The sequence below is a fragment of the Triturus cristatus genome, chromosome 2_2 (assembly GCF_964204655.1).
Source record: "Triturus cristatus chromosome 2_2, aTriCri1.1, whole genome shotgun sequence".
NCBI lineage: Eukaryota > Metazoa > Chordata > Amphibia > Caudata > Salamandridae > Triturus > Triturus cristatus.
In genome coordinates, this window is record NC_140582.1 from 1,186,955,436 (window position 1) to 1,186,982,054 (window position 26,619).

Here is a 26,619-nt window from a genome sequence, read left to right on the forward strand (position 1 = left end):
GCGGGTTTCTGATATGTACCCTGCTGCTACAAAGGCTTCCATGTCAATGTCCCAAGAGCACAGCCCCCCCTCTAGCATTATAAGCGGGTTTCTGATATGTACCCTGCTGCTACAAAGGCTTCCATGTCAATGTCCCAAGAGCACAGCCCCCCCTCTAGCATTAGAAGCGGGGTTCTGATATGTACCCTGCTGCTACAAAGGCTTCCATGTCAATGTCCCAAGAGCACAGACCCCCTCCAGCATTAGAAGCGGGTTTCTGATATGTACCCTGCTGCTACAAAGGCTTCAATGTCCCAAGAGCACAGCCCCCCTCTAGCATTAGAAGCGGGGTTCTGATATGTACCCTGCTGCTACAAAGGCTTCCATGTCAATGTCCCACGAGCACAGCCCCCCCTCCAGCATTAGAAGCGGGTTTCTGATATGTACCCTGCTGCTACAAAGGCTTCCATGTCAATGTCCCAAGAGCACAGCCCCCCCTCTAGCATTAGAAGCGGGGTTCTGATATGTACCCTGCTGCTACAAAGGCTTCAATGTCAATGTCCCAAGAGCACAGCCCCCCTCTAGCATTAGAAGCGGGGTTCTGATATGTACCCTGCTGCTACAAAGGCGTCCATGTCAATGTCCCACGAGCACAGCCCCCCCTCCAGCATTAGAAGCGGGTTTCTGATATGTACCCTGCTGCTACAAAGGCGTCCATGTCAATGTCCCAAGAACACAGCCCCCCTCTAGCATTAGAAGCGGGCTTCTGATATGTACCCTGCTGCTACAAAGGCTTCCATGTCAATGTCCTAAGAGCACAGCCCCCCCTCCAGCATTAGAAGCGGGTTTCTGATATGTACCCTGCTGCTACAAAGGCTTCCATGTCAATGTCCCAAGAGCACAGCCCCCATCTAGCATTAGAAGCGGGTTTCTGATATGTACCCTGCTGCTACAAAGGCTTCAATGTCCCAAGAGCACAGCCCCCCCTCCAGCATTAGAAGCGGGGTTCTGATATGTACCCTGCTGCTACAAAGGCTTCAATGTCCCAAGAGCACAGCCCCCCCTCTAGCATTATAAGCGGGTTTCTGATATGTACCCTGCTGCTACAAAGGCTTCCATGTCAATGTCCCAAGAGCACAGCCCCCCTCCAGCATTAGAAGCGGGGTTCTGATGTGTACCCTGCTGCTACAAAGGCTTCCATGTCAATGTCCCAAGAGCACAGCACCCCCTCTAGCATTAGAAGCGGGTTTCTGATATGTACCCTGCTGCTACAAAGGCTTCCATGTCAATGTCCCAACAGCACAGCCCCCCCTCCAGCATTAGAAGCGGGTTTCTGATATGTACCCTGCTGCTACAAAGGCTTCCATGTCAATGTCCCAAGAGCACAGCCCCCTCTAGCATTATAAGCGGGTTTCTGATATGTACCCTGCTGCTACAAAGGCTTCCATGTCAATGTCCCAAGAGCACAGCCCCCCCTCCAGCATTAGAAGCGGGGTTCTGATATGTACCCTGCTGCTACAAAGGCTTCCATGTCAATGTCCCAAGAGCACATCCCCCCCTCTAGCATTAGAAGCGGGGTTCTGATATGTACCCTGCTGCTACAAAGGCTTCCATGTCAATGTCCCAAGAGCACAGCCCCCCCTCCAGCATTAGAAGCGGGGTTCTGATATGTACCCTGCTGCTACAAAGGCGTCCATGTCAATGTCCCAAGAACACAGCCCCCCTCTAGCATTAGAAGCGGGTTTCTGATATGTACCCTGCTGCTACAAAGGCTTCCATGTCAATGTCCCAAGAGCACAGCCCCCCCTCCAGCATTAGAAGCGGGGTTCTGATATGTACCCTGCTGCTACAAAGGCTTCCATGTCAATGTCCCAAGAGCACAGCCCCCCCTCCAGCATTAGAAGCGGGTTTCTGATATGTATCCTGCTGCTACAAAGTCTTCCATGTCAATGTCCCAAGAGCACAGCCCCCCCTCCAGCATTATAAGCGGGGTTCTGATATGTACCCTGCTGCTACAAAGGCTTCCATGTCAATGTCCCAAGAGCACAGCCCCCCTCTAGCATTATAAGCGGGTTTCTGATATGTACCCTGCTGCTATAAAGGCTTCCATGTCAATGTCCCAAGAGCACAGCCCCCCTCTAGCATTATAAGCGGGTTTCTGATATGTACCCTGCTGCTACAAAGGCTTCCATGTCAATGTCCCAAGAGCACAGCCCCCCTCTAGCATTATAAGCGGGTTTCTGATATGTACCCTGCTGCTACAGAGGCTTCCATGTCAATGTCCCAAGAGCACAGCCCCCCCTCCAGCATTAGAAGCGGGGTTCTGATATGTACCCTGCTGCTACAAAGGCTTCCATGTCAATGTCCCAAGAGCACAGCCCCCCCTCCAGCATTAGAAGCGGGTTTCTGATATGTATCCTGCTGCTACAAAGTCTTCCATGTCAATGTCCCAAGAGCACAGCCCCCCCTCCAGCATTATAAGCGGGGTTCTGATATGTACCCTGCTGCTACAAAGGCTTCCATGTCAATGTCCCAAGAGCACAGCCCCCCTCTAGCATTATAAGCGGGTTTCTGATATGTACCCTGCTGCTATAAAGGCTTCCATGTCAATGTCCCAAGAGCACAGCCCCCCTCTAGCATTATAAGCGGGTTTCTGATATGTACCCTGCTGCTACAAAGGCTTCCATGTCAATGTCCCAAGAGCACAGCCCCCCTCTAGCATTATAAGCGGGTTTCTGATATGTACCCTGCTGCTATAAAGGCTTCCATGTCAATGTCCCAAGAGCACAGCCCCCCTCTAGCATTATAAGCGGGTTTCTGATATGTACCCTGCTGCTACAAAGGCTTCAATGTCAATGTCCCAAGAGCACAGCCCCCCTCTAGCATTATAAGCGGGGTTCTGATATGTACCCTGCTGCTACAAAGGCTTCCATGTCAATGTCCCAAGAGCACAGCCCCCCCTCTAGCATTAGAAGCGGGGTTCTGATATGTACCCTGCTGCTACAAAGGCTTCCATGTCAATGTCCCAAGAGCACAGCCCCCCCTCTAGCATTAGAAGCGGGGTTCTGATATGTACCCTGCTGCTACAAAGGCTTCCATGTCAATGTCCCAAGAGCACAGCCCCCCTCTAGCATTATAAGCGGGGTTCTGATATGTACCCTGCTGCTACAAAGGCTTCCATGTCAATGTCCCAAGAGCACAGACCCCCTCCAGCATTAGAAGCGGGTTTCTGATATGTACCCTGCTGCTACAAAGGCTTCCATGTCAATGTCCCAAGAGCACAGCCCCCCTCTAGCATTAGAAGCGGGTTTCTGATATGTACCCTGCTGCTACAGAGGCTTCAATGTCAATGTCCCAAGAGCACAGCCCCCCCTCTAGCATTAGAAGCGGGTTTCTGATATGTACCCTGCTGCTACAAAGGCTTCCATGTCAATGTCCCAAGAGCACAGCCCCCCCTCTAGCATTAGAAGCGGGGTTCTGATATGTACCCTGCTGCTACAAAGGCTTCCATGTCAATGTCCCAAGAGCACAGCCCCCCCTCTAGCATTAGAAGCGGGGTTCTGATATGTACCCTGCTGCTACAAAGGCTTCCATGTCAATGTCCCAAGAGCACAGCCCCCCTCCAGCATTAGAAGCGGGTTTCTGATATGTATCCTGCTGCTACAAAGTCTTCCATGTCAATGTCCCAAGAGCACAGCCCCCCCTCCAGCATTATAAGCGGGGTTCTGATATGTACCCTGCTGCTACAAAGGCTTCCATGTCAATGTCCCAAGAGCACAGCCCCCCTCTAGCATTATAAGCGGGTTTCTGATATGTACCCTGCTGCTATAAAGGCTTCCATGTCAATGTCCCAAGAGCACAGCCCCCCTCTAGCATTATAAGCGGGTTTCTGATATGTACCCTGCTGCTACAAAGGCTTCCATGTCAATGTCCCAAGAGCACAGCCCCCCTCTAGCATTATAAGCGGGTTTCTGATATGTACCCTGCTGCTATAAAGGCTTCCATGTCAATGTCCCAAGAGCACAGCCCCCCTCTAGCATTAGAAGCGGGTTTCTGATATGTACCCTGCTGCTACAAAGGCTTCCATGTCAATGTCCCAAGAGCACAGCCCCCCCTCTAGCATTAGAAGCGGGGTTCTGATATGTACCCTGCTGCTACAAAGGCTTCCATGTCAATGTCCCAAGAGCACAGCCCCCCTCTAGCATTATAAGCGGGTTTCTGATATGTACCCTGCTGCTACAAAGGCTTCAATGTCAATGTCCCAAGAGCACAGCCCCCCTCTAGCATTATAAGCGGGGTTCTGATATGTACCCTGCTGCTACAAAGGCTTCCATGTCAATGTCCCAAGAGCACAGCCCCCCCTCTAGCATTAGAAGCGGGGTTCTGATATGTACCCTGCTGCTACAAAGGCTTCCATGTCAATGTCCCAAGAGCACAGCCCCCCCTCTAGCATTAGAAGCGGGGTTCTGATATGTACCCTGCTGCTACAAAGGCTTCCATGTCAATGTCCCAAGAGCACAGCCCCCCTCTAGCATTATAAGCGGGGTTCTGATATGTACCCTGCTGCTATAAAGGCTTCCATGTCAATGTCCCAAGAGCACAGACCCCCTCCAGCATTAGAAGCGGGGTTCTGATATGTACCCTGCTGCTACAAAGGCTTCCATGTCAATGTCCCAAGAGCACAGACCCCCTCCAGCATTAGAAGCGGGTTTCTGATATGTACCCTGCTGCTACAAAGGCTTCCATGTCAATGTCCCAAGAGCACAGACCCCCTCTAGCATTAGAAGCGGGGTTCTGATATGTACCCTGCTGCTACAAAGGCTTCCATGTCAATGTCCCAAGAGCACAGCCCCCCCTCTAGCATTAGAAGCGGGGTTCTGATATGTACCCTGCTGCTACAAAGGCTTCCATGTCAATGTCCCAAGAGCACAGCCCCCCCTCTAGCATTAGAAGCGGGGTTCTGATATGTACCCTGCTGCTACAAAGGCTTCCATGTCAATGTCCCAAGAGCACAGCCCCCCCCCTAGCATTAGAAGCGGGTTTCTTCATTCAGGAAGGGGTGCCTACATCTAATGACGAGAAGGGAGGACTTGGGATTGTTTGGTGACTGTCTGTATCTCTTCCTTACATGTTACACGCAAGAGTGAAGGACGTGTGCCAACCATGCCCACACGAGTAAGAGTGCCACCCCAGGCGGGCAGGTACACTTGAAGAGAGTACGCTATGGTACTGGACAGCAAGAGTGGTGTGGGCGTGGCTTGATTGGTCGTGTAAGAGAGGCACCGGAAGTAGCTTGCAAGGATGCCCTCGTTTCTTTACAAAAAGAGAAGCCGGGCATTTCCAATGGGGCGAAGTTAAAGCCACTACTATGAGGCTATGTCCAAACGGCACTGGATTGGGGCACGATGGTTGTTTGTTATAAGGAAACAAATGAGGGGGCATTTATCAAGTGATTACCTGCACCACATTAAAAAAGAAATTAAGAATGCAACTTGAATATCAATGGAATTTCAGTACAGTTTGCGATCTTCTAGGAACAAAGGATATTTTGTTGATCTTTTTTCAAGAATTTGTTTAATATTTTCAATATTCTTTTGAAACATGGCAAGTATCCCTATGTTTGCTCCTATAGCTTTATGTACATAATTTAGACAGATTACACGTTTTAAGTTCTCTATGTGTTTGTCTAAGGTTTATATTTCAACAGGGAAAAGTACCGCATTTCACTCGTTTCCTATTTCCTTTCAGTGCCATGGAAATAAAAATTCAGACCACACGGGTAAAAAAATACTGCCCATGTGGCCACCCTTGTTCCAGCTGTGACCACTGGCCACCCTGGGGCTGCAGGTCCTCGACCATGTACTCAGATAACTTGTCTGCCAATCAACAGCCTTCCGATGTCAGAGATGTCCAGGCGCGGCCTTCCAAGGCACCTGAAACACTACAGGAGGAGGGTAGATGCTGTACTATAAACAAGGGCCCATCTTTTAGAGTTTCAAGTCCCTTCTTAAGAACTTGCTCCATGGGAAACACCTACATCTGACAGTCGAATCTCCCCTCTCCTGTGCACCCCCTCAGCGCTGCCTTCCCTTCTTGGTTTTCTAAGCGCGTGAATGGCTTAGCCTCCTCGCCTCTCACTCACTTTTAGGGGCATATTAGCAAGGGCTGGCGATATAATTATCGCTGCTTTAGCGTCCATTTTTGGGCAAAAAGTGGCGATAGTTATATCGCAATATCATCAAGGACACGCTAGCGCGTGTTTCCTTGATTTAGAGCCCGTTTTTTCACAGCGTCGCCTCGCATCGCTAATGAGATGCAAAGAAGGCGTGGCTGTGAAAACAACACATGTTAATATCGTGAAGGCAGCTCCGCGATATTAACAAGGAGGTGCAGCGATAAAAAATTTTGCGCTACCTCAGCCTTAACACAGGAATTTAACGTCTGTTAAATTCCTGACTAAGGCATACTTTTAATGGGAGATGGATTATGCTGATAGGACCACAGGGACGTGTCAGCAATGTTATCGCTGTTTTCAATGGAACATCACAGGAAAACCAGCGATGTTCCATTGAAAACACCGCTATCGCTGACATATTATCGCCATAGCGCTATGCGTTGTAAATATAGCGTTATCATGGGGATGATATTCAGCGACAGCCGGCGATAATATTTCTATCGCTATGTACGGCCAGCGATATGCCCCTTGGTCTGCTTCTACGCCCTGTACCTATCACCGGATCCCCGCGCTGTTTTTGCTTTAAAAGTCGGAACCTTTCATCTATTTACTGCCCCATGAAGCTTTTTGTGTTTCTTTATCTGAATATGTGATCTTATGTTGCTGCTCTTTAATGCCCCGCGGTGCTTATGTTGACTTTACATTAGCAGTTGCCCAATGTCTGTGATTGATGGCTCTTCTTCACTTGCCTGTCTCTCTTCCATCACTCTCAGTCTGTCTACTTCACACCCTCCTGCTCTGCAGACTGTATGAGTTGTTAAACCCCGAACACCTTCTCGCACCATCACCTGCTGATTTGACTCTATGAACCTGATTGTTATTGTTCTTTTGCAAGACGAATAAATATGCTTATGCCCAGCCTTTGTTTTATGAACACCCCATGCACCGCTCATCTACTTATGTGCCCCTCCCTTGTGCTGTATTCGTTCCACTTCCAGACATATTGTCACTCTTGTGTGTATACTGCACTCGACCTGTTGTGCTCCCCCAGTCCATGATTGTCCCATCTCTGTTCCTGTCCACCCCTGCACTGCACAGCGCTTTGAAACCCGGCTGGGTAGAGCCCCCACTACACAAGACAACACATAAGGCACGTCACATCGCTCAGTCCAATGTACACCTCAGAATCCCTCGGTGCTCTACACACTGCATGCACAGCAATATTAGAACTCTTAAGGAGGCAGTGGAAGGCGTCTTAAGTCTGGCTTCCCAGCTCAGCTGTCACCACGACCTATTGTTACCAGCTCTGTAAAATATGCATAGTGTGGGCTTGACTCCTCCCTAGGGACCCATTTCTCTCTTTCATCTCATGCAATTGGCTGCTTGCTTGGTTCTTCTACTTCTCGTGCCGTGCATCCATTGAAATGCACAAGGGACTGTTTTACATCTTAAAAGTAAACTCAAGCATCGCACTGTTTTCCACCTTCATTTCTTTATCTCCTACATGCATTCTAAACACAAAGCAGTCCTGTTTTGCTACCTTTTATTCCAAGTATTGCCAAAGTCCATATGTCTCTCTTACATTTTCTAAACAGCATTTGTGAAAGTTATGTTTACATGTGTTAGCACAAAGCCAGACCTATTGGCTTTGCCAATGCTTATTAGTTTTAATTTACGATATCTCCCACCAGGCAAAATCTTCAGTTTCTTGTCAAGATGAACACTGGGTTGTAAGGTACGGGAAGCTTTAATAACCAGTTACTTCACACACCTCTCTTGCTCTGGTCTATGCTCGTCCGGTTCGGTCGCCCTCAATGTACGATTAAGTTTTCAGTTTTCCTGCAAAATGTATGTCAGTCCCTCAACTATGTTTATGATTCTTTGCAAGTTGGCACCATCAGTATTTCAGTGTCTATTGCATTTGTACATAAGCATCAATGTGCTGACCACCTCAAAAAAAGGCAAGCTGGCCACAGATATATGCAAGTGTGAGGTTTATACTGAGCTGTGCCGCCACATCACAAATGTAGGTTGTAAAAAATCGTATCTAAATGTCCATTCAGATGGGAATTGTCGAGCATGCTCTTAAAAATGTACTCCCAGCAGGCAGGAGTAAAGAGAACACAATAACCTTGGAGTGATCTTAACTGCAGGTTGTAGGACCATCCAAGCAGCGGTGTCTCAGCTCACTGATCTGTCTTACCTACAGCTGCAGTTTCTATTTGTGTTGGAGATCACTGACTCCCAGTTACGGGAATAGACTGCGGTAATTTAAATGTACCAATATTGTTCTTATACCACCACACAGGATAACAATGAAAATATCAAAACAATGGCCTTCTAGTACTAGTGACCATTACTGAAACAACAAGAGTAGCTCATTTTCTTTAAGGACATTAAATGTATGTTGACAGTTTACATGTGTATTTGCCAGAGATGTTAAGTGCCAACATTTCTATACAAGAGATCAATAAAACATTCATCAACCACGTTTGGGAAAATAAGTACCTGATAAATTATCTTTAGTGACAATATGAGAGGAGAAATTATAAAAAAAACCTAAATGATTCCTGTAGAAATAATAAAAAAAAACTAAAGGATTCCTGAAGAAGAGCCACTAAAATTTCACTTTTGGCCGAAACATGTTGAGTAGCTATGTTTAGTTGACATTTATTTCTACTACATCTAAACTGTTATTAGAGTGACTTTTGGGCAGTGTGGTCTAGACAATCTAGGCAGCCACTTCAAGTACATTTATTTCTACTTTACATGAAATACTTTTTTAATTGCTCCTTCTGCATACATTTTACCACAAAGTGAAATACTTACTGTTGCTTCTTGGTGAGCTCTTGCTCTTTTTGTATCAGGTCCTGCTTCAGGGAGGCCAGCATCTCCACGCTCACATCAACTTGACGCGTGAGCTCCGAAGCCCTGTCTTCAAGCTCCTGCTTCTCCTGGCTCAGCTTGACACTCTCTTGCTTTGCCCGCTCCAGCTCTGTGCTTTTTTTGTCTAGCTCCACCTGGAGACGGCCAACTTGGGTGGCGATTTTCTGCTCCACCTCCTCAGTCAGCTTCTCCAGCCTCTTGTCTACTTCCAGCTTCTCAAAAGCCCTGACCTTCAGTCTGGCCAAGCCTTCCTCGTAGGCAGCGTCTACAGCAGCCGAGGCTGCGGCCGCGGCTGCCACTGCGTTGGGTGGAGTGGTAGACATCATGCTCTTTTTGGTAAATATTTCACTAAGAGGAATGTCTATGTCATGCAAAAATCTAGCAGATGTGGGGTCCGCGTCATCTGCCGGGATCAAGTCACATGTGAACCTCTGCTCTTTCTCCTGGAAGGAGGTGCTCTCAAAGGTGTCCCGGCGGGTGGTTGGTGTCAGGACCGCCGTATCTCCAACCAGAGGGAAGACGGTTGCATCACAGATGCTGTTGGTCTTGGAGAGGACATAGAGCGTCTCATAGGTATGATTGTACTCTAGGTGTGCCCGCAAGGATGACAAGCTCCGGAAGCGCTTGTGTTCCCCACATCGCGGACATCGATAGGGCAAGTCCAGGGATGCCATTCCTCAGCTAACACCGCAAGGCCTTCTGGGCAGCCCTCCAGGAACCAGTGGCAAATGGTTAGTCATTGTGCAATGGCAGGAAAGGCCCGGCAGGGAGAGCAGAGGGGGTGGAAGGGTGAGACCAAGGGGCAGATCGCTGGCTCCTCTGAGTCATATCCGGCCTGGGTCAGAATACTGGACAGTGGGATTTTCAGACCTCGCCTGTTGGAGCATCCCAAGAAAAGTCGTCACATGTGTTGATCTGTTATGATTTACCCTATAACAGAAAGGAGACTCAGGTCAGCATAGCACAAGGACATGTTTTTCACTAGGGATTCATAAACTAGTTGTGATACAGCTGCATAGTTAAGATAAGTTGGACCACACTGGATTGCTCTGTAGTTGGATTTACGCTATACAAAACTCACATATACATGCATACACCACGGTACAATTTATGCGGTCTGTGACCAGTTTTTCCAAAAAAGCTTTAATAAGGAGGAAAACATAAACAGTGGAAGCATTATTTCTGCTGAGGGTCTTTACTTCATGGTTTTTGAGAATATGTTTCACATAGCAGATAAAAGGCAGGCACAATAGGAACTAGGCGAAGAAGAGAAGCAAAGGGGTCCCAGTTGGTGGCCCTCAAATAAAGCCACACTACCAGTTATTATCAGTGCCACTGGAATTGTGCAGCAGGGGAGGACTAAATTATGTAACATCGTTGACTACATTAGGCAACAAGAAATGGCAAGTTATAGGGTGTAATGTTGCACACTTTATGGCAGTATTACTTCATTATTTTCTAATTTTTACATGTTACATGTTAACTCTTTATGAAGAAAGTTTCACCTCATTAGTACAGCAATCAGCAACTGAATGGTGACAAACGTCTTTGCAAGGACCTGCCACTGTTCGGCGACATATATGACAGTGTTTTCTGTAACTTTTGATCCGTTTGAGCTAGTAACAATTTTTTTAATTAAAAATTTCCGAAAATTTTGCAACAAGTGATTGATTATCCAGCAAATGCTGCAAATCTATAGTTATGTGGAAATCGCTGTAGCCACTGAATCGCATAAAGGCACAGAATGCCTGGTTATCTGTTACTATCTGATTCTAACGGGAGGAGCACAGAGCACACAAGCGCGTGTAGCTCCGCCCCTAGGGGTGCTGGAGGCTGACAGGACAGCTCATCTGACAGCCCAGGGCCTGAGGAGCTCAGGGGTTGTAGAGATAACTAAAGAGCAGGGACACTCATTCATCGTGTGACCCACCTGACCATCACGCGCTGTCCCCTGGGGACCCGCAGCACTGGGCTGCCGTTTACTTGACTGAGCACTGACATTCAGAAAGATGATAAACAAATGGGCAATCTTTTATTTAAGGGAAAAGAAGCACAGAAGAGATGTGGCGTTGGTCAACAAATATGTACCAATTCGATAAAGGCTCTTCAAAATAAAAAAAAAGTGTATTTCTCTAACAAGTGGAAGTGCTTCACAGGTTATGTTGCTGCATTAAGCAAACTTTCTTAAAGTGATAGTTTTCAAACATGAACTTAGAAACATTCATGCCCTGGCCAATGTCTGACAACCATGATTGAGGAACAGAGAGGCCAGTCAGTTGTCATGGGCACCCTCTATGTGGCCAAGGTTGTTATTACAAATGGAACAATGTTATAGTCTTTTAAATCGAACACAAGAGAGAGTTTTGTATGGTGCACATCCCAAACTCAAGTCTTTGAATGTGCTCTCACTTGTGATAATGAATGAAAAAGAGGCAAGGTAAAAAAAAAAAAAATTGCCTAAGATAACAAAAATGTGGTCATGAGGGGAAGCCAGGATTCATGCCAGGTTTCCTGGTTTCGCATTGTGCAGTTCATCCACTACATGGTTATCTCTTTCTCCGTGTCTGCGGGTGGCGGTCTTGTGGGCTGCGTAGCTTTCCGATGTTCGTTCATGGGGCCAGTTCTTCTCTAGCTTTCGGCAGGTTTGCTTGGAGGCCTGGAGGTCTTCAGTGAACCAGCTGGCCTTCTTGCTGGTGTGACTGTTGGAGGGTTTCTTGAGCGGGGCGAGGGTGTTGGAGCAGTCGTCGATCCACTGTCTGAGGTTGTGGGCGGCGGTGTTGGGGTCGGAGGGGTCTGCGGGTGGGCTCCAGGCGAGGGTGGTGGATAGCTGGTCTTCAGTGACTTTGCTCCAGCAGCGACGAGGCATCTGTTGGGTGCTGTGGTGCGTGGTGGGTTTCCGGAAGGTGAAGTGGATGCAGCGGTGGTCAGTCCAGTGGAGTTTGGTGGTGTGGTTGAAGGAAACGCTGGGGCTTGCGGAGAAGATGGGGTCAAGCGTGTGGCTGGAGGAGTGGGTGGGTGGGTGTTGTGACGAGTTGTCTGAGTCCGAGGTTGGTGAGGTTGTCGATCAGGGTGGAGGAGTTGGAGTCGTTGTTTTTTCTCGAGGTGGACGTTCAGGTCCCCGAGGAGGATGTAGTCCGTGGAGGCGAGGTCGGGTGTGCTGATGAAGTCGGCGACGGAGTCGCTGAACTGTGCTCGGGGTCCGGGGGTCTGTAGACGAGGGATAAAACCATCAAAGTAACTCTACGACTCACTGTCCACACCATGTGGTTAGATTCTTAGCCCCCACTATGCCCAGTTTACACCCCTGCTGGCATCAGTGGCTCTGGGTCACTCACACGACCATGCTTTTTGGTACCAAGGAAAATGTCTGAGAATGGAGTTCCCATGCTACAGAGGAAGAGTGAGAGACCTTTGAATGACATTCATTGCTGCCAGGTTTCATTCATGACTTTGAAGCACGGAGAAGCTCTGGTGGCTGCCAGGAAGTAGTCCCCAGTGATGGCGGAGGGGTTGCTGAGGGAGAGCGGAGGTGAATCTCTTCACAAGACGCCGTCTGCAGTGACGAACTCCGCGGTCTATTTCCGCCCCGCCTCGATAATGAGCTGCCATGTTTCACACCGGGCCACCTCCCGGCTCAGAGTGCGAGAGAAGGGTATTTGCGTCGAGTGTGAAGTCTTTGTAAGCGGGGCCTGAGGCAGGTAGCAGGATTCCTCTCCTCGGCAACCAGAGTAAAATAAGACATCTCCTGGCAGGGGGTTGGGTGAGGAAGCCTTGTGAAGACACAGGGATGGCAGCACCACAGCCCTGACAACAGCACAGCGGGCAATCACAAAGCGGCTTCGAATATACTTGCTAGGCAGATGTGCTAACTTTGAAAGGCAGAAGGGGGACTCACCGGAAATGGAATTATTTATGTACGCGTACACTACAATGAGGGGCCCTTGCGTCCTTACCTGCTGCATCTATGGACAGTATCCCTTTTCAGGGACAGTGCTGTCATCAGTGCCCGGCTAGGGAAGGCCGGCAGGTCTGGGGCTGCTGTCTTCGTCATGAACTTTGCATTCCTTTCCCAGACCCAAGGCAAGTGTGACATACATGCCAACCCTCCCGATTCAGGCTGGAGACTACCGATTTCAAAGATAGCCTCCCGCCTCCCAATTCCTGCATGCAAAAGCCCGATTCCTCTGTGGGCTTCTGCCGACAGGGACTAGTCTTGTGTGCACCTGAGTCCGAGTCACACACGACTAGTCCCTGCAGGGCAGTGCACAACATTTTTGTCTCGCTCTATGCCTGCCATAGCGTTTTCTCCATATATTACATTTGCATTCCTGATGTCCGATCCTGCAGCAGCACACTTTCAAGTTCCATAAATAACAATAGACACGATTCAGGCCTCAATAGAAGTCAATAGAAGTATGTTCTCCAGATTTGTTTTAAAAAATCTCCCACGTTTCTCTTAGAAAATGGTGTCATGTTTGGTGTGGGTCTGTATCCACACACACCAGTATCCACCCAGTCCTCGTCCACAGACCAGTTGACAGCCATCTGCAGTGCACCTCCTAAAGGCAGTCTTTGGAGAGTAGAAAGATGTCCCGTCGATCCCCTCCGACATCCCCCTGCAGGCGGGTGCAGTCACTCACTCTACCGGCCTGCAAGAGGTCCTCTCGCCCTCTACAGATTGCAGGCGGCATGCTCAGGGGCGTAACACAGGCCCCCGCAGCCCCTGCGATGCGGGGGGGCCCGAGCTGCAGGGGGGGGCCCCACAGCACAGTACTCTGGCCCAAGAGCTCGGATTAGATCCAGAGTGGGGGCCCCTCCGTGTCTGTGGCAGGGGGGGGCCCCTCAACTTGCGTTACGCCACTGGGCATGCTGCCTGCTGCCTGTACTGTGAAACACGGAGGGGCTTTGAAGCAGCCCCCCCGTATTTCACTTAACTGCGCTACCACCAAAGCAGCGCATCTTCGTGGCTGCACTGTGGGCATCACATTTTTGCAATACGTGCACTGCCGCGGTTTGCACCACAGCACACCTTTTGAAAGGTGCGCTGTGGCGCAGCCTGGGAAAGGGCGCCATATGCATAATACGGTGTTCTCACCTCATGTCTAACAGTGAGTTCTATGAATGGACTTTTCGATCAATGAGGGCAAGCTATAGGCCCACTTCAGGGCTGCACTAGAGATGGACATCAGGCCTAGCATGGATGTCCAAGCCAGCCCCTCCCTGCAGGAGACTGTGGCTAGAATGGTGTCATCAGGCGTGGTTTGGTCACTGCAGCCAATCCTGCACTGAAAGCAGCCCCATATCTGCTGGGAAATTGCGAGAGGGGCAGGACTGCCAGTCTGGCCTGGTATTTGCCGCACAACGGTGCAGCCAGTCGCACATGCAGTGCTTCATTTGAGCTGGTGGTTGCTGGTGGACCCACTCGCACTCATTTTTGGGGACTGACACTTTTTGTCAACAGATTTTGATCCAGATCAAGAAAGAGAAAAACACAAAAGCAGGAAGAAGGAGGAAGAGAAAGACGGAAAAAGAGTGACCAGGGGGAAAGCAGGGATGAAAAAGAACCTGAGAAAGTGAGATGAAAAGGCAGGGAGGGTCTGGTGGTGGAGGCATGAGGTCGAATCAAGGCTACACAGCATTGGTATTCAGCACCCTGACCATCGGTAGCACCAGCCCAGGGCTTCTGAGCAAAACTTTGGGCCCGAAACTTATTGATTTACAAATTAAGCACTAACCACATTACATAACTCTACAAATTTACCATTGTGCTGCTTATCCTCTATCACAAGTCTCTATTCCAAACTTAAGCATCTCTTCCAAAACAGACAAAAACGGATGTCTCTGTTGCCTCTGAAAAAACATCAATATTTGTGGCAACCACATAGACACACCATTGTATCCATCAGAAATGTACTCCCATCCCTCCATGTATCCTTGAGCCTCTTTTCCACCCTTAAACCGAAGGTTGTTTAATTTCCACTCCCATCTCCATCTCACTTTTCCAACATAACCTCTGCCTGGTGCCACTCATTTGCATTCAGGGGCCCATTAGCTGTTGGTCTTTCCTAAGTTCACAGCGGTAACTGCTCATCATTTCATGCACCGGCAAAATAAATGCTTGGAAGCCTTAATTCCCTGGGAATCAGAACAATTTGATCCCCCAATGATGCCTGTGTCGATGGAGGCTCTTACGTCTTGTCTTACGTTAGCAGCATCTCAGTTTTCTACACGTCACGACTTTAATAATCCCTCCCATTCCCCTGGTCCTCCTGCTCAGCTGGGTTTAGCTGGGCATGTCCTGGCAACGGCATCAGATTTGCAGCTTTGGAATCCGCTCCAAAACGGTGCTAAATGTTTTAAAACCCGAACCCCAACTGGCATCACCTCACATTGAATGCCCAACAGATAAGAGTCCCCAGAGTGTACCGGTAATAGCCTGAAGGGCCTGACTTATTGGCACATTTTCACATTTTAGCCCCATTTCTGCATAGACTGACCAGTTATCTGGCCTTGTTCGCGTCTGAGTCCTGCACGCAGGAATCTGGTCCTCTGGTCACGACAGGTGATAGAAAAGTGGAGATTCTCTTTTTGGGACTAAACTGAGCAGCACTTTCATCCAGCCTGGTATGTGGAGGTTTGGAACAGGCTGGCCAACCTCTGCTCTCCACAACTTACTTTAGCTTCTAGTTTCCCATGCAAGTGCTTTCTGGACTTACACATCTGCACACCTGCACTGTGTACATAAGGGGTCCAGAAGGCTCCACAGAAACCTTCTCTAGCCAACCCCATCCCTTCCTGCCTCTGTTAGTGCTCCAGTCACTTGCCCAAGGGGTGCACTTTATAAAGGGGTGTGTGCCTTTTCACGCAGCCCCTCCCCCTTCCTCCTCTTGATACACTGTAACTCTGCTGGAGAGGGGACATCCCCCACATGCAAGGCAGCCACGCCTTAGCTTGCGTGCACATTTCTTTGTAGTATGTCTAGTGTGCCAACAAACAAATGATGGACGGAATGCTGACAATGCAGACATTCTCCCCCAGTCAAGAGATCTGGGTTAAATCCATCGTTCTTTTGCCCACTACGCCACCACAGTTCAGACATGGCCATATGCAAATCAGTCTTGATCCTGTGCCTCATGGGAACAGTCCAGCCCGAACTGCCAAGCCATGTCTTCCCTGGACCGGAATCAAGCATCCTAGGACCGGTTTCTGGCTATCAGCCGTCATCAGCCAGGATAGCTTGACTCCAGTGGCGTAGTGAGCACGGGTCCCACGTCTGGGAATACCCATCCCACTTAGGGCGAAAAGCGTTCCAACAAACAAATGATGGACGGAATGCTGACAATGCAGACATTCTCCCCCAGTCAAGAGATCTGGGTTAAATCCATCGTTCTTTTGCCCACTACGCCACCACAGTTCAGACATGGCCATATGCAAATCAGTCTTGACCCTGTGCCTCATGGGAACAGTCCAGCCCGAACTGCCAAGCCATGTCTTCCCTGGACCGGAATCAAGCATCCTAGGACCGGTTTCTGGCTATCAGCCGTCATCAGCCAGGATAGCTTGACTCCAGTGGCGTAGTGAGCACGGGTCCCACGTCTGGGAATACCCATCCCACTTAGGGCGAAAAGCGTTCCAACAAACAAATGATGGACGGAATGCTGACAATGCAGACATTCTCCCCCAGTCAAGAGATCTGGGTTAAATCCATCGTTCTTTTGCCCACTACGCCACCACAGTTCAGACATGGCCATATGCAAATCAGTCTTGACCCTGTGCCTCATGGGAACAGTCCAGCCCGAACTGCCAAGCCATGTCTTCCCTGGACCGGAATCAAGCATCCTAGGACCGGTTTCTGGCTATCAGCCGTCATCAGCCAGGATAGCTTGACTCCAGTGGCGTAGTGAGCACGGGTCCCACGTCTGGGAATACCCATCCCACTTAGGGCGAAAAGCGTTCCAACAAACAAATGATGGACGGAATGCTGACAATGCAGACATTCTCCCCCAGTCAAGAGATCTGGGTTAAATCCATCGTTCTTTTGCCCACTACGCCACCACAGTTCAGACATGGCCATATGCAAATCAGTCTTGACCCTGTGCCTCATGGGAACAGTCCAGCCCGAACTGCCAAGCCATGTCTTCCCTGGACCGGAATCAAGCATCCTAGGACCGGTTTCTGGCTATCAGCCGTCATCAGCCAGGATAGCTTGACTCCAGTGGCGTAGTGAGCACGGGTCCCACGTCTGGGAATACCCATCCCACTTAGGGCGAAAAGCGTTCCAACAAACAAATGATGGACGGAATGCTGACAATGCAGACATTCTCCCCCAGTCAAGAGATCTGGGTTAAATCCATCGTTCTTTTGCCCACTACGCCACCACAGTTCAGACATGGCCATATGCAAATCAGTCTTGACCCTGTGCCTCATGGGAACAGTCCAGCCCGAACTGCCAAGCCATGTCTTCCCTGGACCGGAATCAAGCATCCTAGGACCGGTTTCTGGCTATCAGCCGTCATCAGCCAGGATAGCTTGACTCCAGTGGCGTAGTGAGCACGGGTCCCACGTCTGGGAATACCCATCCCACTTAGGGCGAAAAGCGTTCCAACAAACAAATGATGGACGGAATGCTGACAATGCAGACATTCTCCCCCAGTCAAGAGATCTGGGTTAAATCCATCGTTCTTTTGCCCACTACGCCACCACAGTTCAGACATGGCCATATGCAAATCAGTCTTGACCCTGTGCCTCATGGGAACAGTCCAGCCCGAACTGCCAAGCCATGTCTTCCCTGGACCGGAATCAAGCATCCTAGGACCGGTTTCTGGCTATCAGCCGTCATCAGCCAGGATAGCTTGACTCCAGTGGCGTAGTGAGCACGGGTCCCACGTCTGGGAATACCCATCCCACTTAGGGCGAAAAGCGTTCCAACAAACAAATGATGGACGGAATGCTGACAATGCAGACATTCTCCCCCAGTCAAGAGATCTGGGTTAAATCCATCGTTCTTTTGCCCACTACGCCACCACAGTTCAGACATGGCCATATGCAAATCAGTCTTGACCCTGTGCCTCATGGGAACAGTCCAGCCCGAACTGCCAAGCCATGTCTTCCCTGGACCGGAATCAAGCATCCTAGGACCGGTTTCTGGCTATCAGCCGTCATCAGCCAGGATAGCTTGACTCCAGTGGCGTAGTGAGCACGGGTCCCACGTCTGGGAATACCCATCCCACTTAGGGCGAAAAGCGTTCCAACAAACAAATGATGGACGGAATGCTGACAATGCAGACATTCTCCCCCAGTCAAGAGATCTGGGTTAAATCCATCGTTCTTTTGCCCACTACGCCACCACAGTTCAGACATGGCCATATGCAAATCAGTCTTGACCCTGTGCCTCATGGGAACAGTCCAGCCCGAACTGCCAAGCCATGTCTTCCCTGGACCGGAATCAAGCATCCTAGGACCGGTTTCTGGCTATCAGCCGTCATCAGCCAGGATAGCTTGACTCCAGTGGCGTAGTGAGCACGGGTCCCACGTCTGGGAATACCCATCCCACTTAGGGCGAAAAGCGTTCCAACAAACAAATGATGGACGGAATGCTGACAATGCAGACATTCTCCCCCAGTCAAGAGATCTGGGTTAAATCCATCGTTCTTTTGCCCACTACGCCACCACAGTTCAGACATGGCCATATGCAAATCAGTCTTGACCCTGTGCCTCATGGGAACAGTCCAGCCCGAACTGCCAAGCCATGTCTTCCCTGGAACCGGTCCTAGGATGCTTGATTCCGGTCCAGGGAAGACTGATTTGCATATGGCCATGTCTAAACTGGGGTGGCGTAGTGGGCAAAAGAACGATGGATTTAACCCAGATCTCTTGACTGGGGGAGAATGTCTGCATTGTCAGCATTCCGTCCATCATTTGTTTGTTGTAATGCTTTTCGCCCTAAGTGGGATGGGTATTCCCAGACGTGGGACCCGTGCTCACTACGCCACTGGAGTCAAGCTATCCTGGCTGATGACGGCTGATAGCCAGAAACCGGTCCTAGGATGCTTGATTCCGGTCCAGGGAAGACATGGCTTGGCAGTTCGGGCTGGACTGTTCCCATGAGGCACAGGGTCAAGACTGATTTGCATATGGCCATGTCTAAACTGGGGTGGCGTAGTGGGCAAAAGAACGATGGATTTAACCCAGATCTCTTGACTGGGGGAGAATGTCTGCATTGTCAGCATTCCGTCCATCATTTGTTTGTTGTAATGTATGTCTAGTGTGACCATGCACTGGGCCCAGCTCCTCTGTGGGGTAAAGGTACCCAGTTGTGGGTGACGTATGGCTTGACGGGGTAGAGGGGACGGCATTGTCTACCACTGACACTGGTCTGGTGGGGGGCATCCTCAGTAGGCACAGGTGCAATGCCTCACTCCATAAACACGTCCCACTCCATAGACAAGCCCTCACTCATTCTTGAATGAACCTCCTCATTGCACCATGGCCATGCTAGCCCCTCCCAGGACCCTCAGGCATAGGCTGCCAGGCCTTTGCCAAGCTTGGTTGAGGATGCTCTGGGCGCCCGTGTGCACTCCAAAGTCAAGATACCACTCAGACATACTGCACCTGGTCTGTAACTGCAGAGGAAGAGGCTGGCCTTTTCTCTTGTGTGCTTCATTCTAGTATGTTTGCAAATGTTTGATGAGACTTCAATGTCTGCAGCCTTTTTTTTTTTAAACTAAAGGGTGTTTTAAAGAGCAGCTAATCACAATCCTTCCAGATGCACAAAGGGTGCCATTTTGAATAACTTTTGCAACCCCAGAGGTCTGCTGCTTGGTCACTCAGCAGAGTTGCATGTTTCGGACTTTGGCTTAGAAAGAGCTTGTTAGGAGAGCATCTATAATAAAGAGTGCCATGGGGTGTGTGCATAGGACAAATTAGTGTGCGGTTGCAGGGCATTATGCGGCGTTGTATGCAAGGAGCAATGAATCTCTTTTTTGGGTGCCTTGGTGTCCACCCAAGACACCCATATTTCTTTTTGTTGGCTGCGGGGGGAGCCCCAGTGCCCCTGTGGCCCAACGTCCTCCATTCAGAGCAGACTGGATTCCACAATCAAAGAGTTGGCAGAGATGGAGCCTGTGAATGGGGAGCGAACACAGCATGCGGGTACGACAGCACTAGACAACACACTACACATTTTTGGTATAAGCTCCATTTGTGTCTCACAAGTATATAACCCGAAAGCATGATTTCCTGGTCTAGTGTCAGTGCTTGGATTATAACTAGGGCTCCCGGTTTTATGGTATTTTTTTTGTTGCCATTTCCGTCTGTATTTATCCATATTTATTTTTGGGGCATTTTTTCTGTATTTATCCACATTTATTTTTGCCACAAGCAAAAGATGACGCTACAGCTAGTATTTTTCCACATTTATTTAAATTGACAATGCACACATGCGCTCGGTTGTTATTGGTCAACACTATACATTCATCTGAAGACTTTGCAATTTGCAGAATGTCCCAAATATGTTTAAAAGTGCTATGACAAGCCATTTGTCTAAGAGCCTTGCAGTTTCTGTCATCCGCGGGGTGCCACATCCTCTACCCCACTGAACACCATACTGCCCAACTGAGAGAAACTCACACTGCCTTCAGCTACACCCAATTGTGCCCCGCTATAAACACCTGGAAGCAATTCAATTCAAATTATGCAGTAGACTACAGTAATATGCTGCCTAAAAAAAAAGTAACAATATACTGGAAAAAAGCAAACCCTTATAGGGAATACAACTTAACGCTTTTACACTAATTATTCAGAAATCAATGAGTGTTTTTGCTTGAAAAGCAAACGACATGAAAAGAAAAGTAGCGCTTCACTGGCAAACTCTGTAAGGTGGCGCTAATGTGTTGAGTGTAAATAAAACCAAACGGGCCACTTTGCGACCACTCTGTCGTGCTTTGTTTAGTTATGTATTTATTGGTTGTATTTTAGGGGTGGGGGGCTAATAAAAATTTCGGGGGGTAATTCCTCTGTAAACTGGCATGTTTTTCCCCTGTCAGCTCGGGACACTTTTCTCTTAGTTCTGCTCAGCATACCAGGCTCGTTATTGCACACGGGAGAGTTTTGGGAGGGCGCGTATTTTAAAGTTCTTGAAAGTTTGCAAGTTTGCAGTCCTTATGGAAATTCGATCTCTCACTGGAACTGAATTGTTAATCCTGTTCCCGATCTCTTTGCTTCGACTTCTTGCCACCAGTGTCTTTGCAAGGATGCTCTGCTAAGACATACATAACGACTGTCTCAGCCTCTGTTTTGCATTAGATTGTGTTTGGTGTGCCTCAGGCCCTCGTTATAAGGTTGGCAGGCTTTTGTTAACAAGTAATTGGTCTTTCAAAGACCTGTGAAGTACTAGGGTGCGGCTGTGTGTTTGCCCAGGAAGCTGTCTCAGCCCCGGCTGACACATCTTAACCCTCTAAGGAGGAGGAGACACCAGATGGTTGGGGGTGTTATTTTACGGACGTCAATGAAGACCTCACTCGAGGAGCGAAGCGGAGCTGGGACATCAACAAATGCGTTGTTACTGTAGGCTGGTCTGCTGGAGCACGGCAGTTCCGCAAAATGTACTAGTTTTTTCCCGTTTTTATATATAAATATAGATAAAGGAAAACTTGTTTTCCGTCTCTATTTATATGTAAAAATCCGTTTAAACGGAAAACCGGGAGCCCTAATTATAACCCAGGTTTTCAGGTTCAAAGGTCAGCCCGTCATCAGCTTCTATATATCTAAGACAAGATCGGATAGGGTTTACTCAAAGATAAGCCTGGGCGGAGTTTGTGGCGCGGAACGCTGCAAAGTGACAAAAAACACTCTGCCGCGCTACACGGATTTCCGCGAGCAGCGGAGTGCGTTAGGGTCAGGCCGTTTGCTGTGATTTTGAGCGCCGGGTGTTTGTCCCGTGCTGTAAAATCATCGCGAATGGCACCATGCGTAGCACTAGAGTGCGTAGCTTCCTTTCTGCACCTCAAGTAGATTTTCTACTCGAGCGGCAGCTTTCTCAATGCGAATGGAAGGTTTCTCAACACAAGTAGCAGCGACCTCTCGCAATGAGAAATCCGAACACCCACGTTGAGAAATCTCACCAGGAGGTTGATTTTCCTCGCTCGTGCTCACCAACTAGACCTTGGCGAGTGTGAGCAAAGAAAAATCTTGCCGGAAGGTGGATTTTCCTTGCTCACACTCGCCAACTTGACGTTGACGAGCGCGAACGAGGAAAAACTTTGCGGAGCAGAGTTTTTGGGAACTTTGTGTGCTCCACGGAACGCGGAGTGCGTAAAACTCCGCTAACTCAGTGAACAGAGTGAAGTTCACCACCAAGGGTTTGTCAAAGACAGGGAAAATGTCAAATAGAATGACTTATGGAAAAAATACATAAAACATCTTTTCATAATGATTCTTCAGCAATGTTCAAGATTGGCAGAAATTCTGCCAGCTGATCTGGTCCTATTAATGTAAATTATGTCACAAGTTTATGCAACTCTAACTCAGTGATGGGAATGTCTTAAAACAGAGAGCATTATCCCTTCATCTTGAAGTAAGTGCAAATTGCCTAATTGGCAGGAACAGATTTTCCTTTTTTGCAAAACTAAATCAGGCACCTAAAATCGAACATTGATACAGCTCTGCTTTTCCGTCATTGGTTCATCAACATGCTTTAAGCTGAAGGTGAACCGGTGTCCCGGATTTGCTGGTACACTACAGTTCTTTCCACTAATAAACGAATACTTCCTACCATGACATTTCTACTCGAAGCAAACACCTCAGTACAAATTCAGCTCGAGAACAACCATTTATCTCCAAGGGCCTCACATGTGATTTTGCGATAGTTTCACGTCATCCATTTAGGAATGTCATGCAATCGCTCGCCTCTCGTTTCTGCTTCGTTTCATTCGGTGTTTAGATTTCATGCTCAAATTGGTCATGCTCTTTTAGTAGATTTGGCTTTGCATGAAAACTTATGGGTGTTTGCACTGTTCAAGGGTACCGTGAACCCCCCCAATTTAGAAGCTTGAGAGGGTGGTAGATTTTACCAATCCGCGTGGCTAAGTGGGCAAGTACTGTGCGATACTGAGTACCTGCACTTCTTTTACGTGCAGAACTTTTAATGGGAAAGTACCTGCATTTCTTTCACGTGCAGAACTTTTAATGGGAAAGTACCTGCACTTCTCAGCACCGGTGCAGAACTTTTAATCGTAGAGTCCCTGCATTTCTCAGCACCGGTGCAGTACTTTTAATGGGAGAGTGCCTGCACTTAGTCAAGTCAAGTCAAGTCAGAGAATTTATATAGCGCACTACCTACCCAGAGGGTCTCAAGGCGCTTAGAAAGGGGAGGAGGATTACTTGTCAAATATCCACGTTTTAAGTTGCTTTCTGAATGCTAGGTGGTTCTGGGTGAGGCGAAGGTAAGTGGGGAGTGAGTTCCATGTTTTAGCAGCCAGGTATGAGAAGGATCTGCCTCCCATGGTGGTCTTGTTGATGCGAGGTACAGTGGCGAGGGCTTGGCTGGAAGAACGTAGTTGGCGGGAGGGGGTGTAGAAGGACAGTCGTGAGTTGAGGCATTCTGGTCCGATGTCGTAGAGTGATTTGTGTGCGTGGGTTAGTAGTCGAAAAGTGATTCTCTTATTGACGGGTAGCCAGTGGAGGTCTTTCAGGTGACCAGAGACTGGTGCAGTACTTTCAATGGGAGAGTACCTGCACTTACCAACACTGGTGCAGTACTTTTAATGGGAGAGTACCTGCACTTCTCAGCACCAGTGCAGTACTTTTAATGGGAGAGTACCTGCACTTCCCAGCACCGGTGCAGTACTTTTAATGGGAGAGTACCTGCACTTTTCAGCACCGGTGCAGTACTTTTAATGGGAGAGTACCTGCACTTCTCAGCACCGGTGCAGTACTTTTAATGGGAGAGTGCCTGCACTTACCAACACCGGTGCAGTACTTTCAATGGGAGAGTACCTGCACTTACCAACACCGGTGCAGTACTTTTAATGGGAGAGTACCTGCACTTCTCAGCACCAGTGCAGTACTTTTAATGGGAGAGTACCTGCACTTCTCAGCACCGGTGCAGTACTTTTAATGGGAGAGTACCTGCACTTCTCATCACCAGTGAACTACTTTTAATGAAGGAGTACCTGCACTTGTCAGCACCAGTGTAGTACTTGTAATGAGAGAGTACCTGCACTTCTCATCACTGTTAAAAGGGGAGTAGCTGCACTTCTCAGCACCGGTGCAGTACTTTTAATGTGAGAGTACCTTCACTTCTCAACACGTGTGCATTTCTTTTAAAGGGAGAGCGAATGCACTTCTCAGCACTTTTAATGGGAGAGTACCTGCACTTCTCAGCACTGGTGCAGTGCTTTTAATGGGAGAGTACCTGCACTTCTCAGCACCAGTGAAGTACTTTTAATGGGAGAGTACCTGCACTTCTCAGCACTGGTGCAGTACTTTTAATGGGAGACTACCTGCTCTTCTCAGCACTGGTGTAGTACTTTCAATGGAAGAGTACCTGCACTTGTCATCACCGGTGAAGTACTTTTAATGGGAGAGTACCTGCACTTCTCACCGCTGTTAAAAGGAGAGTAGCTGCCCTTCTCAGCACTGGTGCAGTACTTTTAATGTGAGAGTACCTTCACTTCTCAGCACCTGTGCATTTCATTTAATGGGAGAGCGAATGCACTTCTCAGCACTTTTAATGGGAGAGTACCTGCACTTCTCAGCACCTGTGCATTTCTTTTAATGGGAGAGCGACTGCACTTCTCAGCAATTTTAATGGGAGAGTAGCTGCACTTCTCAGCACTGGTGCAGTGCTTTTAATGGGAGAGTACCTGCACTTCTCAGCAATGGTGCGGTACTTTTAATGGGAGAGTAGCTGCACTTCTCAGCACTGGTGTAGTACTTTCAATTGAGGAGTACCTGCACTTGTCATCACCGGTGAAGTACTTTTAATGGAAGAGTACCTGCACTTGTCTGCACCGGTGTACTACTTTTAATGAGAGAGTATCTGCCATTCTCATCACTTTTAATGTGAGAGCGACTGCACTTCTCAGCACTTTTAATGGGAGAGTAGCTGCACTTCTCAGCACTGGTGCAGTGCTTTTAATGGGAGAGTACCTGCACTTCTCAGCACCAGTGCAATACTTTTAATGGGAGAGTACGTGCACTTCTCATCACCAGTGAACTACTTTTAATGAAAGAGTACCTGCACTTGTCAGCACCAGTGTAGTACTTGTAATGAGAGAGTACCTGCACTTCTCATCACTGTTAAAAGGGGAGTAGCTGCACTTCTCAGCACCGGTGCAGTACATTTAAAGTGAGAGTACCTTCACTTCTCAGCACCTGTGCATTTCTTTTAAAGGGAGAGCAAATGCACTTCTCAGCACTTTTAATGGGAGAGTACCTGCACTTCTCAGCACTGGTGCAGTGCTTTTAATGGGAGAGTACCTGCACTTCTCAGCACCAGTGAAGTACTTTTAATGGGAGAGTACCTGCACTTCTCAGCACTGGTGCAATACTTTTAATGGGAGACCACCTGCTCTTCTCAGCACTGGTGTAGTAGTTTCAATGGAAGAGTACCTGCACTTGTGATCACCGGTGAAGTACTTTTAATGGGAGAGTACCTGCACTTCTCATCGCTGTTAAAAGGAGAGTAGCTGTACTTCTCAGTACTTTTAATGTGAGAGTACCTTTACTTCTCAGCACCTGTGCATTTCATTTAATGGGAGAGCGAATGCACTTTTCAGCACTTTTAATGGGAGAGTACCTGCACTTCTCAGCACCTGTGCATTTCTTTTAATGGGAGAGCGACTGCACTTCTCAACACTTTTAATGGGAGAGTAGCTGCACTTCTCAGCACTGGTGCAGTGCTTTTAATGGGAGAGTACCTGCACTTCTCAGCAATGGTGCGGTACTTTTAATGGGAGAGTAGCTGCACTTCTCAGCACTGGTGTAGTACTATCAATTGAGGAGTACCTGCACTTGTCATCACCGGTGAAGTACTTTTAATGGAAGAGTACCTGCACTTGTCTGCACCGGTGTACTACTTTTAATGAGAGAGTATCTGCCATTCTCATCACTTTTAATGTGAGAGCGACTGCACTTCTCAGCACTTTTAATGGGAGAGTAGCTGCACTTCTCAGCACTGGTGCAGTGCTTTTAATGGGAGAGTACCTGCACTTCTCAGCAATGGTGCGGTACTTTTAATGGGAGAGTAGCTGCACTTCTCAGCACTGGTGTAGTACTTTCAATTGAGGAGTACCTGCACTTGTCATCACCGGTGAAGTACTTTTAATGGAAGAGTACCTGCACTTGTCTGCACCGGTGTACTACTTTTAATGAGAGAGTATCTGCCATTCTCATCACTTTTAATGTGAGAGCGACTGCACTTCTCAGCACTTTTACTGGGAGAGTAGCTGCACTTCTCATCACTGGTGCAGTGCTTTTAATGGGAGAGTACCTGCACTTCTCAGCAATGGTGCGGTACTTTTAATGGGAGACCACCTGCACTTCTCAGCACTGGTGTAGTACTTTCAATTGAAGAGTAC

At 48.5% G+C, this 26,619-nt stretch overlaps 1 protein-coding gene across 1 annotated transcript in view; it reads right to left on the reverse strand.

Annotated features, from left to right (window-relative positions):
• FBXO41 (F-box protein 41) overlaps positions 1-26,619 on the reverse strand; it is a 457,910-nt gene that overhangs the window by 306,358 nt on the left and 124,933 nt on the right. Inside the window, exon 2 of the mRNA XM_085642773.1 lies at positions 8,984-9,970. Within this exon, the coding sequence (XP_085498899.1) occupies positions 8,984-9,714 (731 nt within the window). The 5' untranslated portion in view covers positions 9,715-9,970. The remainder of the gene's footprint in view (positions 1-8,983; positions 9,971-26,619) is intronic.